This window comes from Alexandromys fortis, unplaced genomic scaffold (assembly GCF_014885135.2).
Source record: "Alexandromys fortis isolate MF-2015 unplaced genomic scaffold, M_Fortis_MF-2015_v1.1 scaffold_18, whole genome shotgun sequence".
NCBI lineage: Eukaryota > Metazoa > Chordata > Mammalia > Rodentia > Cricetidae > Alexandromys > Alexandromys fortis.
In genome coordinates, this window is record NW_026067897.1 from 7,103,839 (window position 1) to 7,118,154 (window position 14,316).

The 14,316-nt window shown below is 47.7% G+C and overlaps 1 protein-coding gene across 7 annotated transcripts in view; it reads right to left on the bottom strand.

The window, feature by feature from the left end:
- Positions 1–577: 577 nt before the first annotated feature.
- Positions 578–14,316, bottom strand: part of Chd7 (chromodomain helicase DNA binding protein 7) — a 175,355-nt gene continuing 161,616 nt past the window's right edge. For 5 of the 7 annotated variants that reach the window (XM_050165184.1, XM_050165194.1, XM_050165230.1 and 2 more), the window contains 12 exons: positions 14,084–14,156; positions 13,870–13,927; positions 13,020–13,248; positions 12,552–12,760; positions 11,769–12,440; positions 10,556–10,716; positions 8,916–9,143; positions 8,139–8,582; positions 4,718–4,939; positions 4,181–4,321; positions 3,953–4,057; positions 578–2,475 (listed from right to left, as the gene is read on the bottom strand). In XM_050165184.1, the coding sequence (XP_050021141.1) occupies positions 1,546–2,475; positions 3,953–4,057; positions 4,181–4,321; positions 4,718–4,939; positions 8,139–8,582; positions 8,916–9,143; positions 10,556–10,716; positions 11,769–12,440; positions 12,552–12,760; positions 13,020–13,248; positions 13,870–13,927; positions 14,084–14,156 (3,472 nt within the window). In that variant the 3' untranslated portion in view covers positions 578–1,545. The remainder of the gene's footprint in view (positions 2,476–3,952; positions 4,058–4,180; positions 4,322–4,717; positions 4,940–8,138; positions 8,583–8,915; positions 9,144–10,555; positions 10,717–11,768; positions 12,441–12,551; positions 12,761–13,019; positions 13,249–13,869; positions 13,928–14,083; positions 14,157–14,316) is intronic. The other 2 variants (XM_050165210.1, XM_050165219.1) reach the window with 2 other exon arrangements.

Consider the following 14,316-nt stretch of genomic DNA (forward strand, 5'->3'; position numbering starts at 1 on the left):
ATAGCCCTTGAGACTGGGTAAACGTGTGTGCATAAACACACACACACACATGCTCAAGTGGGTCTGTTCGAGTTCCACACGTGTTCTTCCACACACCGGTTTCTGGTATCAAGCTCTGGTCGGCTGGACACCAGAACGCCTTTGTGTCCCTTGCCGACACTACGACATTGTGTTTCCCCCCCATTATCCAAGGATAAATGACCTAGATAGTGTGCCTATTAAAGCCCCATTTTTCTTTTGCCCTTTTGTCTACAGTGTAGCACGTTATCAGAGGCTGCACACATTTTCAGGATTCTCACTCTCAGACGTCCTTTCAGGGGAGCAAGAGGAGGTTTCTGTGTGTGCGTCTGCTGAGATATCTGGTGTGGAATTACATAAAGGCAATTTCAAGGTTTTCCTTCCCATCTAGTCTCGAGGACGGTTAGTATGTTACTAACAGCTCGTCTAGCATAAGAGGATATGGCAATGGTACGAAAGTCAGAATGCTGTCCCTGCATCTATTGTGAACACACACACACACACACACACACACACACACACACACACACCCTACACACTGCATCTGTAACTCCATCTCTGCATATCATGGGTCACTTTTATTAAAAGCATCGTTACTACAGTTGGCAGCAATTTACATTTTATCTTACATGATAGCAGTTTTCAGAGAAAAAAAATAAAAGGACATCACAACAAAGAAAAACATTTACAAAGTCCTGTCTGTAAACTTCAAGGCTAGTTCAGAGCTGAGGTAATGCTGTTTTAGCTTTGTGGCTAAAGTAACAAAGTCCTTTAATTTAAAAAAAAAAAAAAGGTACCTGATTCTCACTTCTCTCACTCTTTTATTTATTCTTCTATTTATTTTGTTTATACCAGTGCATCACAAGACCACAAGCCAATGAAACTGCAGTTGTCTGGCAAGAACCCTCCCAGTAGGTTAATTTTCCAAAGGGACCCTTCACATTCAACAGCTGCCTTATTATTGCTGCGCCTCGGGGTAGAGGCGTTCACACTAACGTGGAGATTGTCAGAGTGTATGGATGTGTGTGTATGCGATGTGGGAACCCCATACAGTCAGAAAGGGACACGAATGAGCAAGTTATGATATGTATGGTAAATTTCATCTTGACCTTCACAGCAAAAGAATTAAAATTAAAAAAATTAAATATATAACTTCATACTTCCTTTGAGCAGCACCTCCTTCCGCTAGTGCCGCTCTGTTACAAATTGCTCTTTATTATAATACCAGCGGTACCCCCAAAAAGCAGAGCATTATGTAAGTTTCCTTAAAAAGACATGATCGCCTCTCAGATTTCATCTTCCCTAGGGATAATAAATAATGCACTGCACAATACTTAATGACCAAGATACCTTCGGACACACCTGCATAATGTGACTTGGACTTCTTTTCTTTCTTTTTTTTTTTTGTTTTGCTACACTATGTTACAGAACAGCTTATAAAACTAGGTATGAACATTAACTGTGAGTGTAAACAGTAGGACTACCACCTGTCGACAGTTTTCAACACTTTCGGAGGAGCTGCTGCTGCTACTCGTCATTTCTGCTGTGGTCTATCTCATCCCCGCCTTCGAGGGAGTCCAGCTCTTCACCCTGTGCAACCTCGTCTTCCAAGATGGAGGACTCCGCAGTCTTGTCCAGGTTCTCCTCGGCATCGCTGCCTTCCAGGGTCTCTCCTTCTTTACAGGGGCCTCCCTCGGCCTTCTCAGCAGCCTTTTCTTCACTGGTACCCACGGCGGCGGCGGCGTTCTGCAGTCCCGCCAGCGCCGGGAAGCCGGGCAGTGTCAATCCCCCCAGTCCTGGAGGTAGAAACATGGATGGGTAGAAGAGGCCTGGGGCCATGGTGGACAGGAGGAAAGGGTTGAAGGCCAGCGGGTTGGAGGGCAATGCAGCCGGGGCAGTAGCAGCACCAACAGATCCGTTTGCCGAGTCGGCAGCCGTAACGGCGGCGGCGTCTGTGCTTTTCTCCGAGTCTCGGTTCTCGTCTATGTGCTCGGTTCCTTTCTCTTCCGCCTTGGAGGTGCCGTCCTCGGGCTCTCCTTGCGGAGCAGTAGTGGTGTTTCCAGTAGCAGCTGAGAGAGGGTTGTTCAGCAGCCCGCCCAGGCCGAACACGTTGGGCAGGCCTGCCATGCCTGGCAGCATCAGGGGGAGCACGGCAGCGGGGTTCTTCGCGTCGCCTCCGGCCGTGGCAGCTGTGGCCAGTCCTGGAGGGAAGCCCATGAGCCCTGCCAGCTGGAGGGACTGGAGGTTCTGGAGATTCTGCAGGCTCGTCAGGTCCATCCCAGCAAACAGGCTGTTCACTAACAGAGGGTTGATCCCTGAAGTAGAGGCCACAGCAGCGGCCGCAGCCGCCGCCCGGGCGATCTCGCTTTTGGGCCTCCGTCCTCTCCGGCTGGCTCCTTCTCCCCGCACCACAGGTCCAGTGAGAAGACGGTCAAACATGGACTCGGGGACAAAACCCTGGAGGACAGGGAAGGGCAGACAACAGCTGTGAAGACTGGTGAAGGGTACCTACTGTCAAGGAGGGCCTTTGTGATGAGCTTCACCCCACCATTCTAAATAGGCAAGCAACTGTTTCCATCGTAAAGGCTTAATGTGGGAAAGCTCAGGTTCTGGCTTTTACTATTGTTTTCACTTGCTGAGTTGCAGGGGAAAAAAAAGTTCAAGGCTACTATTCCAAAACTGAAGCAAATGCCAAGGTAGTTGCAACCATAATTAAAGAATCAAAACACCAGATAATGGCTGATTGACTGGCGTAATCAGTTCCTGGTGTGTCCGTGTGCATCCCGTGCCTCAAGCACAAATAACTTTCCATTTGTCAATTCACTGCCAACTAAGTATCTGTCAATTTGAAAAGGTTTTATACGGAACAAATATGATAAAATATTGTCGTGAAAGAGTTGCATAGACTCTAAGATATTCCATACATTGTGTGTATTGGAGACATCAAATGCAGATGAGAATAAAACTAAACGTGTAACAATGTGGGAAATTAGACTCACATGTTAGTAAGTACCCCAGAAAAATGAGAGGTTACACCGAAACCTGCGTGGGAAATTAGACTCACATGTTAGTAAGTACCCCAGAAAAATGAGAGGTTACACCGAAACCTGCGTGTAAATGCTTACGGCAGCTTTACTAATGAGTTCACGAACGCGGCAATCCCAGAGGTCTTTCAGTGGGTGAAGAAACAACATGAGGTAGCCAAGCATGCAGTAGCTGTGCAGCAGGAAAGAACAGACCCTGATGCCTATTCCACCCTGGGTGACTGGAACATACTCAGAGAAAGCCAATGTCAAGTTCCATAGTCCTACTTCCATATATTTTATCCAGATATTAGGGATGGAGACAAAGTCAGCAGTAGTCAGGGGTACCAAGGCGGGAATCACAAGTACAAGGACCCAACCACAGCAGACCAGGGAGGTGTAACGGGTCATTACAACACAACAGATAGAAGGCTACAGCAAGAGTCAGTTTTAACTGCATTATTCAACAAACAAAACCAACACGCATGCTATTAATTTGTCTTGAAAAGAAACGGATGATGATAAACATTTATGCAGAATCGCTGTGTATTTTAAAACAGAGCTAATAATCTTCCTGCTCCCAACCAGTACACATCCCATCGCCCAGATGATGTTAACTAGGCTCACCTGGAACACGTCCACCTCCAGGGCCGGGAGTGGGCATGCTTAAACCAGAGCTGACAAAACAGTTCATTTCCGATCAAGGCTGTGTGCGTGTGTGTGTGTGTGTGTGTGTGTGTGTGTGTGTGTGTGTGTGTGTGTAAAATATTATGCACTGACTGTACAAAACAGTGTGCGAAATGATGTAATACGACAATTCTTTCAAGCTAACATTAAGTTACAACTTAATAATTAATAGCCAATGGGGAAATAAACAGGCAGACAGTTTTAAGTAGATCCGTAGTACTTACAGATTGCTTGACTATATCAGTCCAGTCTGGAGCGACTGCAAACTCAGGGTTCTCCTCCAGCCATCTGGGAAGGTCCTTCATTGGAGGGGCCATGGCTCCACCCATCTGGGAAGACGAATTTGGTGAACATCTGAACACCACAGAAGCCTCGCTCCCCGCTCCCTCATCTCCCCCCTTCCAAACACACACAGGTTCTGGAAGAAATGACAGTCTTGGTCCGAAATTTACCTTCTTCCCATTCCGTTTGTTAACAACTGGGACCCTCTCCTCCCCGGTCAAAGTGTTTATATCCAATTTATTAGGATTCCGACATCTATGTCGTTTCTGTTTCGGTTTCTGAAACGAGGAAAACAGCGCATCTGCATTCTTCTGCAAGAGAAAAGGATGCATTTGGGTGTATTTAATAAGGCTAGATTTAGTACTGGCCCCTTCCTGCAAACGCCTAGAACAGGTTTCCAGGACTGTACAAGTTACAGCAGAAAACCGGGACACATGTGAACCTGGAGACATTCAAACGAAAGATGCAGGGTGAGCTTAGCTGTCAAAGCTCCCTCAGATGAGAAGTAGTTAGGCAGACCCGGCGAGGCTTCACAAACCTCAGACTTTAATTCCAGCACCTGAGAGGCAGAAGCAGGTGGATCTCTCAGTTTGGAGCCAGTCTGGTCTACGGAGTGAGTTCCAAGAGAACCAGGGCTACGCAGAGAAACCCTGTTTTGGAAAAATGAAAACCAAACCAGCCAACCAAGCAGACTGTGCAGTACTTACTGGTACATAACTGGGCATATCGACAGTGTAAGTAGGATGCATCTTGAGCCAGTCAACCAAGTCCTTGTTTTTAGGAGCGTCTTCTCCCATCAGCCTTGTCCCGTCTTCAAGGTTTATCACAGGGATCCGTGTGTCAGGGTCCAGCTGTCCAGGAGAAGGAATGTTTCGTATTGGTGGGGTCTCTATATCTTCTTCAAAAGCTTTGGTCACCTCAGCATCCTCCTGCAGGAAGTGGAGAGCAGAGATCTGAATTGTTGCATGATGAGATTCTGAGAATGTTCTACTGCAAGAAAAAAAAATACCTTCCCAGCCAAAGAGATCTCTCATTGAAAAGGGAGCAGCTATCTGAAACAATGTCAGTTTTAGGATGACCTTCAAATTACAAGATGACACTTTTAGATTCCTCACGAGGTAGGAATAGTACTTCTGTAGAAAATTCAAGGTCTAAAGGGCCAAACAAGCCATTAGGACAACACCAGCGTGCTATGCGGCAGCCTGAGCTAGAGGTATGTGAAAGGCAGGCTCACAGGGATCCTTGGATACAACTCCAACGGGCACCAGTTTATAAATAACTGAATTAACTTGGTTGGGAGAGCACCATTCTGTGTTAGGCAGGTGTGGAAGCACCGGAAATAACATTCCACCCCCATTCTGCCATTGGTCCTTAAATGCTGTCTTTCCAACATCCAAACACTCATTTCTCCATCCCCAGGGCTCCCCTTCCCTCTGTATTATTACAACTTTCCTTATTCTAGGTTCCAACTCTCTTTGGTCTAACCTCCAGGCTGCTAGACCATACTAGGCTTTCTAAAATGAGTAATCTCTGCCTGATCCAAAAGCTATTACTTGGCCACTCCCATAGCTAGGCTACTTCGCTAACTAGCTCCGCGATGCCTTCAGGACACCCCATGAAGGTGTCTACATCTTCATAACCTCCTCGTTTGTATCCACCGGCAAAACTTCCATGTTTCAAGTCAGACACAAGAAATGCTCTCTTGCCCCGGTACTTCTTCTGCTCCAACAAGAGCTTCAAAACTTAATGACACACAACTACCTCCAGGAAAATTTCCTTATGGGTTCCCCAACCTCTTTCTTGCACCCTAACCCCTCTTTGGAGCATTGGGAGCATGTCTTGGTCCCACCCAGCATACACACATAACTATGACACATCATTGAAGTTGGAACCCCTTACCCAAAACACCTAAAACCACGACGGGTTGAAATTTGTATTTTTGAATATTTGTATATACATTATCAGACATTCTGGGGCTGGGATTCAAATCTAAACATTAATACATTTCATGTATGTGTGGTAACCTATGTGGCTAGGTTACCACATAGCCTTAAACAGTTTTATGCAATTTTTTGGGGTGGTGGTGTTCCAAGACAGGATTTTATTTGGGTAGCCTTAGCTGTCCTTGGCTATCCTGGAACTGGCTCTGTAGACCAGGCTGGCTTGGAACTCACAGAGATCTTCCTGCCTCTGTCTCCTGAGTGCTGGGATTAAAAGTGTGCACCACCACTACCTGGCTTTACGCAATATTTCTAATATAACTATGTTTTTAACTTTTTGCATTGACTCTACCTGTGCACGCATGATTAGTGTGTATGAGTGCGAATGTGCACACGCATGTATGCTAATGTATGTGGAAGTCAAAGGACAGCTTTGAGAAATGGCTTCTCTCCTTCCACCTTTATGCAGGTCTGTTCCAGGATCACAACGATGCCAGCAGACTTGGATGGGAAGTGCCTTTACCCACAGAGTCAATTTCCCTGCTCTGCAGCTATGATTTAACTGTGGACCCTTCATGTGAAGTCAACTGTGAAATGTTAGCGTGCTTTGTTGGTGCCCATTTCTGCTATCTTATTCCAATACTGACTTTTCTAGGAATGCCTGCCACATCACTCAGTGCCTTACTCTTCAAATCACAGAACCAGCCGGCACTGGCGATGCCACGGGAAGAACGTCTTCTTCCACGACAGCAGTGGGAGCTGAAGTATGGACATGAACCTGTGTTCAGCACGCTTTACACTGCAATCTCCACATCTATGCTAGCCCTGCCTTCTCCCTGTATCTTATTCATAAGCAAACCTGATTTACAGAACCCAACCGTTAAAAAAGCCCTTAAAAATACATTTCTAACATCTACTAAGAGTTCCTGATGGGTAGTGGTGGCACACATCGTTAATGCTAATACTGGGACGGCAGAGGCAGGCAGATCTCTGAGCTCGAGGTCAGCCTATTCTATAGAGCAGGTTCCAGGACAGCCAGGGCTCAACAGAAAAACCCGTCTCTAATAAACAAAACAAAATACAACAAAAGAGGTCTCTCAGATATGAGCTGGCGTTGAAGCTAACTCTGAACCCGTGTGTATGGACACTTCCGTTTACACCCCACGATGGGGTTAAAATGCCAATGACCGCTGTGTTGTCCTTTCCCACCTGCCTTTTCCTCCATCAAAATCATCAAGCCTCTCTCCAGGCTCAAGTAACCAGGGCTGGGCATTGTGGCGCAGGCCTTTAATCCCAGCACTCAGAGCGGCAGAAGCAGGCAATCTCTGTGTGAGGCCAGCCTGGGATACAGTGAGATGCTGATTTACAAAAGGGGGTGGTGGTGCAATGGTAGAGATGGAGGAAGAAAGCCAAGCCAGAAAAAAACAGGATCCCTTAATTTCAAATCATAGCTTTAAAAAAAAAAAAAAAAAAAAAACTGCCCCACTGCCCATGGAAAGGCTCACGGTGCCTCAGCCCAACGTGGCTTTATTGATTACTTTCAAATCAATAGCTCAGGATGTAAAGCCCTCAGTCCTTCATGCAGCACGTGTAATGGAGTTCTTCAGGGTGAAATCCTTGCTATCAGAGTCAGAGGTCCCATTTTGGGGTGATGTAGTTGAGGCAGTTTGGAGAGGAGGATTTATTAAACTGCCTTTTATATCCTAATTAAAAATCCACTGACCTGTCCTCCCACTAGCAATGATGTGTCTCAGACTTCTAAGACCACAGTTACAGGGAGTGAGAGAGCACTCCGAGCCACTAGCTGGGCACGTGACGGCCTGGCACTAAGCGCTTATGCTGGTCTAGCGGAAGTCAGCCCCAGCATCAGTGTTCCTGAGAGCAGAAACTTTGCCTCCTCAGGAATTCAGAGATAACAAGTGTGTGCTCAGAAAAACGTGTTTCTGTTTGATGCTAATCTTTCTAGAGCAGCTCTATGTCAGAACCTCGGGAAGAATCACTCCTCTGCTGCCCTTGGCTCTGGCTGAGTGATCGGCACCAGGATCAACCACAGCTCAGTCCACTGTAGTTCTGATTCCCTGGTGGAAGAAGCCAGCTCCGGTGTGATGTTGCTGAGAGAGGTGGGGGCAGCAGCCCAGGGCTGGCTGTGGAGAGGGGTAGACATAGCGGGGGACAACGCCCAACTTACTGCACTGAACGCTGTCCGTTTGTGGCTCGTGAAGAACAGGTCGAGGCCCTCCACGTTTTTCCTCCTGCCCCGCCTCCTCTTCATGGGAGGCTCTCCATCCATTAGGGAGCCATTGAGCAGATGCCTGGTGGGGGTGCGCGAAAGGCCGGCCTGCAGCAGTTCCATCTGGGTCTTAAAGGCATCGGACACTGGCGTAGACGCGGTAGGCAAGATAAACTTCGAAGTAAGAGATGAAAACTTTGAGGTAGAACTTGTTGCCTCCCTTGAGGCCTTTGATAAGTCCACAACTTTTTCTTGTCCGTTTTCTGAGACCACCTGAGACTCTCGAAGCTGGGCAACCATCTCCATAAGATTTCGCCTCTTGGCAGCTCTTTCGGCCTCTATTTCGACTTTCCTCCTTCGCCGCCGCCGCTGGCGAGGGACGGACAGGTTAAGGGCGTCATCCTATGGAAAGATAGCAACAGAACAGAGGTGTAGTAAGCCGAACCTTCATCTGCGATAGGGGCTGGCACTAGAAAAACTGAGACCACTGGAGAACTGAACATTCTACACTGGTGGCCACAGATATGGAAACAGTCATCACTTCATTTTCAAGTCTGGCCAATCAGTAGAATGCGGTGATGAGTGTCTGGGACTCCAGCTACTTAAGAGCCTGCCAATACGAGCAACACAGTTACACAGATACACAAAACCAAGTCGTGTTCGTGGGCACGGGCTCCCCAAATCAGTTAAAACCCACAGAGTCCCCCAACACGAAAGAAAACTGTGGTGGCCTACCTTGGACAACTGAGGAGACGTGGTGATGTCCTCACTCCCGCTGATGCTGGCCTGGCTGACCATGGAGAGCTCGGCCAAACTCCTCTTCTGCAAGGGACTGTCCATGGTGGAGGGTGTGTAACCAGGGACGAGGCCCTGGAAGTCAAACATCTGGCGCCGGTTGACTGGCCATTTGCCTTTGAGTACGGCTTCACAGATGTTGTCTAATCGGTTTATCATTACTCTGTCCTGGAGGGGGAAAGAGGTGCAGGGCATTCGTAACAAAGACCTAGTAAAAATTCCTGGGTAAATTCACCCACCGAGATACGGAAGAGCAGAGAACGCTTAAAGGCCAATCACTGGGAATAAAGAAGCCGGAGAAGCAGCAAACCAGCAAACCCATCAGAGCAGCGTGCTTCTGGTAGGCTGCTCTGACGGTGCTGAGGAAGAAAAGGGAGCATTTCCAGCTCCGCACACTGAACGCCACGGAACAGGCAGCACAGCGAGTAAACAGCACCTTCAAAACACCCTCAAATCGCGACTCACTCAGGCTTCAAGAACCTCAGCGGGTGACAATGGAGCCTCTCCTTTAGCATTTTAGTGGTCAGGCCCTTCAGATCCACAGGCCAGAGTGCAGTGTGTCCCAGGAAGGGGGACATCATTAGCGTCACTATTAATAAAGTTCAGCATTATGAAGTGGGCACCAACCTAGGAACACCTAATGAATGTCAATCTGGATTCCCTACCTATTATCGCTCCGAATTTCATTGAAGCGTGCACATTAGAATTTTCTAATTACAGCTCCTTAGACCAAGTTTCCACAGATTAATAGTGCCTGTGACTATAAACCTTTCACTGAGCTGAGAAACTCCCCTCTAGACTCGAGGTGGGAAATTATAACCAGGAACTAAGAGGACAGAGAACTGAAGGGAAAAAAATCTTGACAGCACACCCTTCAGACAAAAATGTCACCTCCTTAAGCCACATTAACACCAATGAAGACTAGCTGGGATGATGACCTCAGGCCTACAGTGTGAATGCAGTACTGCCTAAACTAGACAGCCCCTGCCACGGCACCTATGATGACACTTCCTGCCCTGAGAAACACAGACCCAAATGGCACAGAGAGCATTTTAGAGAATTACGTTTCCTGACCAAAGACCAATTTTCCTTTGCCTTGAATTATATCTACATCTGGGATGAGTTTACAATGATTGGGAGCAAAGGGGTCCACTGCCACCCCTTCTCCGGACTTAAGAACATGGTGGGTTTTCAAACACATTATTTCAAATCAAAAGGCTTTACTTAATCTTTAAAAAGTAAAGAGCATGATTTCAAGGCTGCGTACTTTTTGTTTTCTCAAATCTATTAAAAAAACATAGCTTCTATGAGACAACACGACAGACTGAAGAGCCAGCTCCAAGGAACCGTGAGGATCAATGGTTTCTATTCTACAACACAAGCTTTTTCATCTTATCACAGGAATACTCCAAACGCTTCTTCATTTCGGTTCTCCCCAGCCATTCTTTGAAATAAAGGGAAATTCTGTATGCTCGACAATGTTTACCTCAAATTACTTGAAAAAAATTAAGCTACACAGATTTTCTTTCTGCTCTTTTGTTCAGCCAACAAAACAATCAGAGTAACAAAACACTGCCAACCTTGGGCCAGAACGAAAAAGCAAAGGTTCGTTCGTGAAGGAGCTGAGCCACAGAAGGGTCTCCGTCTTCCATGTAGAATCCATCTCGGGTCTCGTCCCTCGCAGTGCTCATGGAAGCATTGCTTTCTTCATCAAAATTCTTCCCTCTGGAGACAGCTCCTGCTGAGAAATGAGTTATGTGATGCACTGGCGGCCAGAACGCGCTGAAGCCCACGCTTAGAAAGGACAGGGTTGAAAACAGGAACACCGCCCAGTCCCATTTTATTGAGTGCCTACTACACATCCAGAAAGGCATGGGGTGCTTTTCACATCTGTGTTGTCTAAGGCTTACCAATAGCCCATTAGTGTAGACGGTGCTCCTAGCTTGTCGGTGAAGAAGCTACGGAAATCTTTTCTTTGTGGTCACAGACACGGGGTCTCATGTAGCCCAAGAAGTCCTCAGACTCACTATACAGCTGAGGCTGGGCTTGAACTTGTGAGCCTCCCATTTCCCTACTTCCAAGTGCTAAAATTATGAGCCTACGCCACTGCACCAAGTAAATGGTATAGGCGTTGAAGGCTAACCATGCTTCTAACCCAAGGGCTGTGACACGGGACAAGGCCACGGCGACAGCGAGGTCCATCACGGTGCCCTGTTCCTGCTTCCTGCTGTTACAGTAGTCTGTAACATGGAAAATGTGGACTTGACCAATTGTCATTGATTTTGAAATAATTAATATTTGCTCTTCCCTCACACTCATTTGTCTGAACTTACCACTACACAGGATTCTTAGCACACCCACCCGTGAAGTTAACCTATAGACCAGAACTGACTGATTTGTGCACAGCCGCTCTGAGTGAGCGCTTAGAAATGGGTTTGCAGGTGTAAAGTTCCAGGACAAACACATGCAAACCATAAGTGGGACTATTCCTTCACAGAAGAGCACAGGCACCTTGCGTACTTCTGGATCTCAGTATGGGGACTCCACCTCCAAAGGCCAAACAAAAGTGCAGGCCACTACGCCTTGCCACCCATGACTTTTAAACAATAAAGCGCCTGAAGCACTGGCATGGTGGTGCACGCCTTTACGTCTTTAACCCCAGTCCCCTGGAGGCAGAAGCAGGTGGATCTCTGTGAGTCTTAGGCCAGCCAGAGCTACAGAGTGAGATCCTGGATTTCACAGCAAGACTGTGCTCCACCGTAAACCCCAGTGGGATCGGGAGCCAGGCATTACCTTCGGGCTGCGAAGACTCCTCTGACTTGTCGTCATCCTCCAGCTTCTCTTCCTCATCCTCTTCTGAGCCTTTCTCCGAGACGGACTTGGACCCGGACTCTGCACTGCCCTCTACCCCTTTGAGTTCGCTCTTCAGTGGGTTGCCCTCAGTCTCGCAATCCTGCTTGCTCTCCTTGGCCCCACCACCAGCTTCTTCTTCCTCCTCTTTCCCACCCGACCTCTCTCTAGCCGGTGAGTGTTCAGCTTCCTCTGCCTTGACCTCGGCCTGCTCAGTTACCTTCTCTTCGTGAGCATGAGCCGAGGAAACGCCTTGAGGAGTCTGGCCAAAGCCCACGGCCACAGCGTTCAAGGAAGAGACGGTCCCGGCCCCACGGTTCTGAGCAAAGCTTTTGTGTGCATCGAGGAAGGACAACTCAGGGTCGTTGAGGATGTGGTAGTCGGTCCGGCTGACCCCGTGCTTAGCAGCGCCCACCAGCAGGTCCCTGTCATGCCGTCCACATTCCCACCACTCAGGCAGGTCCAGGCTGGGCTGGCAGAGCTTCAGCCTGTCACTCAGCTGTGGGTGGTGGAGGACTTGCTCTCGGATCTTGCGCAGCAGCTCAATGCGGTACAGGGTCCTCGATGCTCGTTCCTCAGTGATGGGCTCGATGAGGGAGGCCAGGTCGGGTGGCTCTGTAACATGAAGCATGCTGGTTACCTGGGCGGGCCCCGGGGAACACCTGAGCCTGCTTGCATGGCCCTGACCACCTAGTGCACAGTGTGGCTCCTCATTCATGTACCTACCGTCCTCGGGCTTGGAGGGCATCCGACACACCCGCCTGCACATGGCCACAAAACAGCTGAAGTACTTCTCAAAGCTCTCATCAGATTTTTTGTCCAGCCTGGCAAAGGCGCGGAACTGGTTCCAGTCAAACTGCTGCTTCACAGGGTCGAAAACAACCCCAAAAGTGGACACCACACGGTAAAAATCAGCTTCTTCTCTTCTCGTCCACCTGTGGGAAAGGAGACTTGGCTCACACCATGCGTGAGGAGGTGGGCATATAGGACACTCTTTTTTTTTTTCTCTGCCCCCCCCCCCCCGAGGATGTTCCCGGGACTTATTTAGGGTTGAGGGACAGACACCTTCCAGGGATGAGACCTTTCTTTGGTGCCACTGTCTGGTGTGATCACTGCTTCTCGTGGGCTGAGTAGAGAAGGGTAGGCACCAGGGCTGGGGGTGGGGCTGCACCGCAGGGGAGGTGCAGGACTCACTTTTGCCTCTTCTCAGATATAATAGCTTCCCTTTCCGCCTCCAGAGCTCGCACTTCCTCCCGAGGCCTCCGTCTCCGCCGGTCTGTCTTCATTAGGGCCTCCTGCCTCATTTGTTGCCTTTTATAGCTGCGCTGATAGGCAGTAATGAGCCGGCGCAGGCGTGTAGTCAGGGTTGACGTGTTAGGCCAGTAGAGTTGACCTAACTCAGCGTTGCTCTCGCTGTGCTTGCCTGGGGAAGTGAGAGAAAGAGTTTGAAATGTGTACTGCATTCTCACAACACAGACAACTTCCCAACAGCAACAGACGACTCCTTTGCCTTCTGAGGGCAGGGTGGGACAGGCCAACCTGGCACCCTCAGGTTTTAAAACATAAACAGTAACGGTTATGAAGAATTTGTGAACTATTAACTTTTAACTCCTTCGAGGGCAAAAGTTTATCAGTCTTAAACAAAGAAAACCAGTCTCTCCTATAAATGTACTTATAACGGTAATCTCGAACATAACAAGCATGTAATTATTGTCTAATCATTTTACACTGGGTAGAAAGTCAACAGTCCACACAAATACTTCAAATGAAAACAAATGCCCTTCTCTCAATAATTCAAATGTTTTAAAGACTTTAAGTTTTTCCACTAAACAAGGACTATAAGCAGGCCAATTATCTTAATTAAAAAGTTCTATCCATGAAATTTAATGTAGTGAAGCCACAAATAAGGATCAAAATGATTCCCAAGGGAAGGGTCCACGCGGAAGATCACCCGGGAAGATACAATCATCAGGCATGGCATACGAGCCTGCTGCTCCACCGCCCAGCTCGCTTTCCCTGCCCTACAGCTGTCTGGGGGCCTCACCTGTGCTGTGCATTTCCAGGGACTCCTCCTTATCCTCTGGGGGAGAATTTGCAAACTCCTTGAAAGCAATGGAAGAAACAGAGATATTTTCAACGGGGGTTTGATTTTATTTTCTCTCTTAATCAAAGGCCATTATCTTTGAAGTTTAGCAAAGTCCTATCTGGGCATATCACGTGTTACCGGCACAGAAAAGTCAATACACTCAAGGTCTTACATCTATTTCGTCTTTGAATGGCACTCTGGTTGGCTTATATTCTGGATCTTCATCTTCTCTATCAAATTCTCCACTGTGAAAAATTAAAAAAAAAAAACAATTGTTTAAATCACATCAGTGAGTAAGGAGGTGAGAGGGAAAAGTATCAATCAACCTAATAACTACTTTTAAGACCCAATATTGCTTTTAAGTGTTATAGCTATTACTTTGTTTAAAACCATTATTACACTATA